This window comes from Meleagris gallopavo (assembly GCF_000146605.3).
Source record: "Meleagris gallopavo isolate NT-WF06-2002-E0010 breed Aviagen turkey brand Nicholas breeding stock chromosome 5 unlocalized genomic scaffold, Turkey_5.1 Chr5_random_7180001854637, whole genome shotgun sequence".
Lineage (NCBI taxonomy): Eukaryota > Metazoa > Chordata > Aves > Galliformes > Phasianidae > Meleagris > Meleagris gallopavo.
In genome coordinates, this window is record NW_011095505.1 from 1 (window position 1) to 409 (window position 409).

The 409-nt window shown below is 70.7% G+C and overlaps 1 protein-coding gene across 1 annotated transcript; it reads left to right on the forward strand.

The window, feature by feature from the left end:
- Nucleotides 1–5: 5 nt before the first annotated feature.
- LOC104915450 (ciliary neurotrophic factor-like) lies at nucleotides 6–321 on the forward strand (the record flags this gene model as incomplete). Its single annotated transcript, XM_010726345.1, has 1 exon — nucleotides 6–321. A coding segment is annotated over one exon (309 nt), but the record flags the coding sequence as incomplete, so codon positions are not given.
- Nucleotides 322–409: the final 88 nt, after the last annotated feature.

Sequence of the window (409 nt, forward strand, 5' to 3'; positions counted from 1 at the left end):
AGCTGGGAGATGCCGATGCTGAGCTGGGCCCGGCACTGGCGGCCGTGCTGCTGCAGGTCTCGGCCTTTGCCTACCACCTGGAGGAGCTGCTGGAGCTGGAGAGCCGTGGGGCCCCAGCTGAGGAGGGCTCCGAGCCCCCTGCACCCCCACGCCTCAGCCTCTTTGAGCAGAAGCTGCGGGGCCTGGGTGTGCTGCGGGAGCTGGCCCAGTGGGCCGTCAGGTCAGTGCGGGACCTACGGCAGCTCGCCAAGCACGGCCCGGGCACCACCCTTGAGGGCAGTGGCACAGCACTGGGTCTGCCCGAGAGCCAGTGATGGAGGTGCGGGGGAGGCCCCCGGGCCCCGGGATTGGGGCTTAGGCTGGGGGGCCCATCTCTGTGGCAGGGCTGCTGACAGGCACAGGAGCTTCA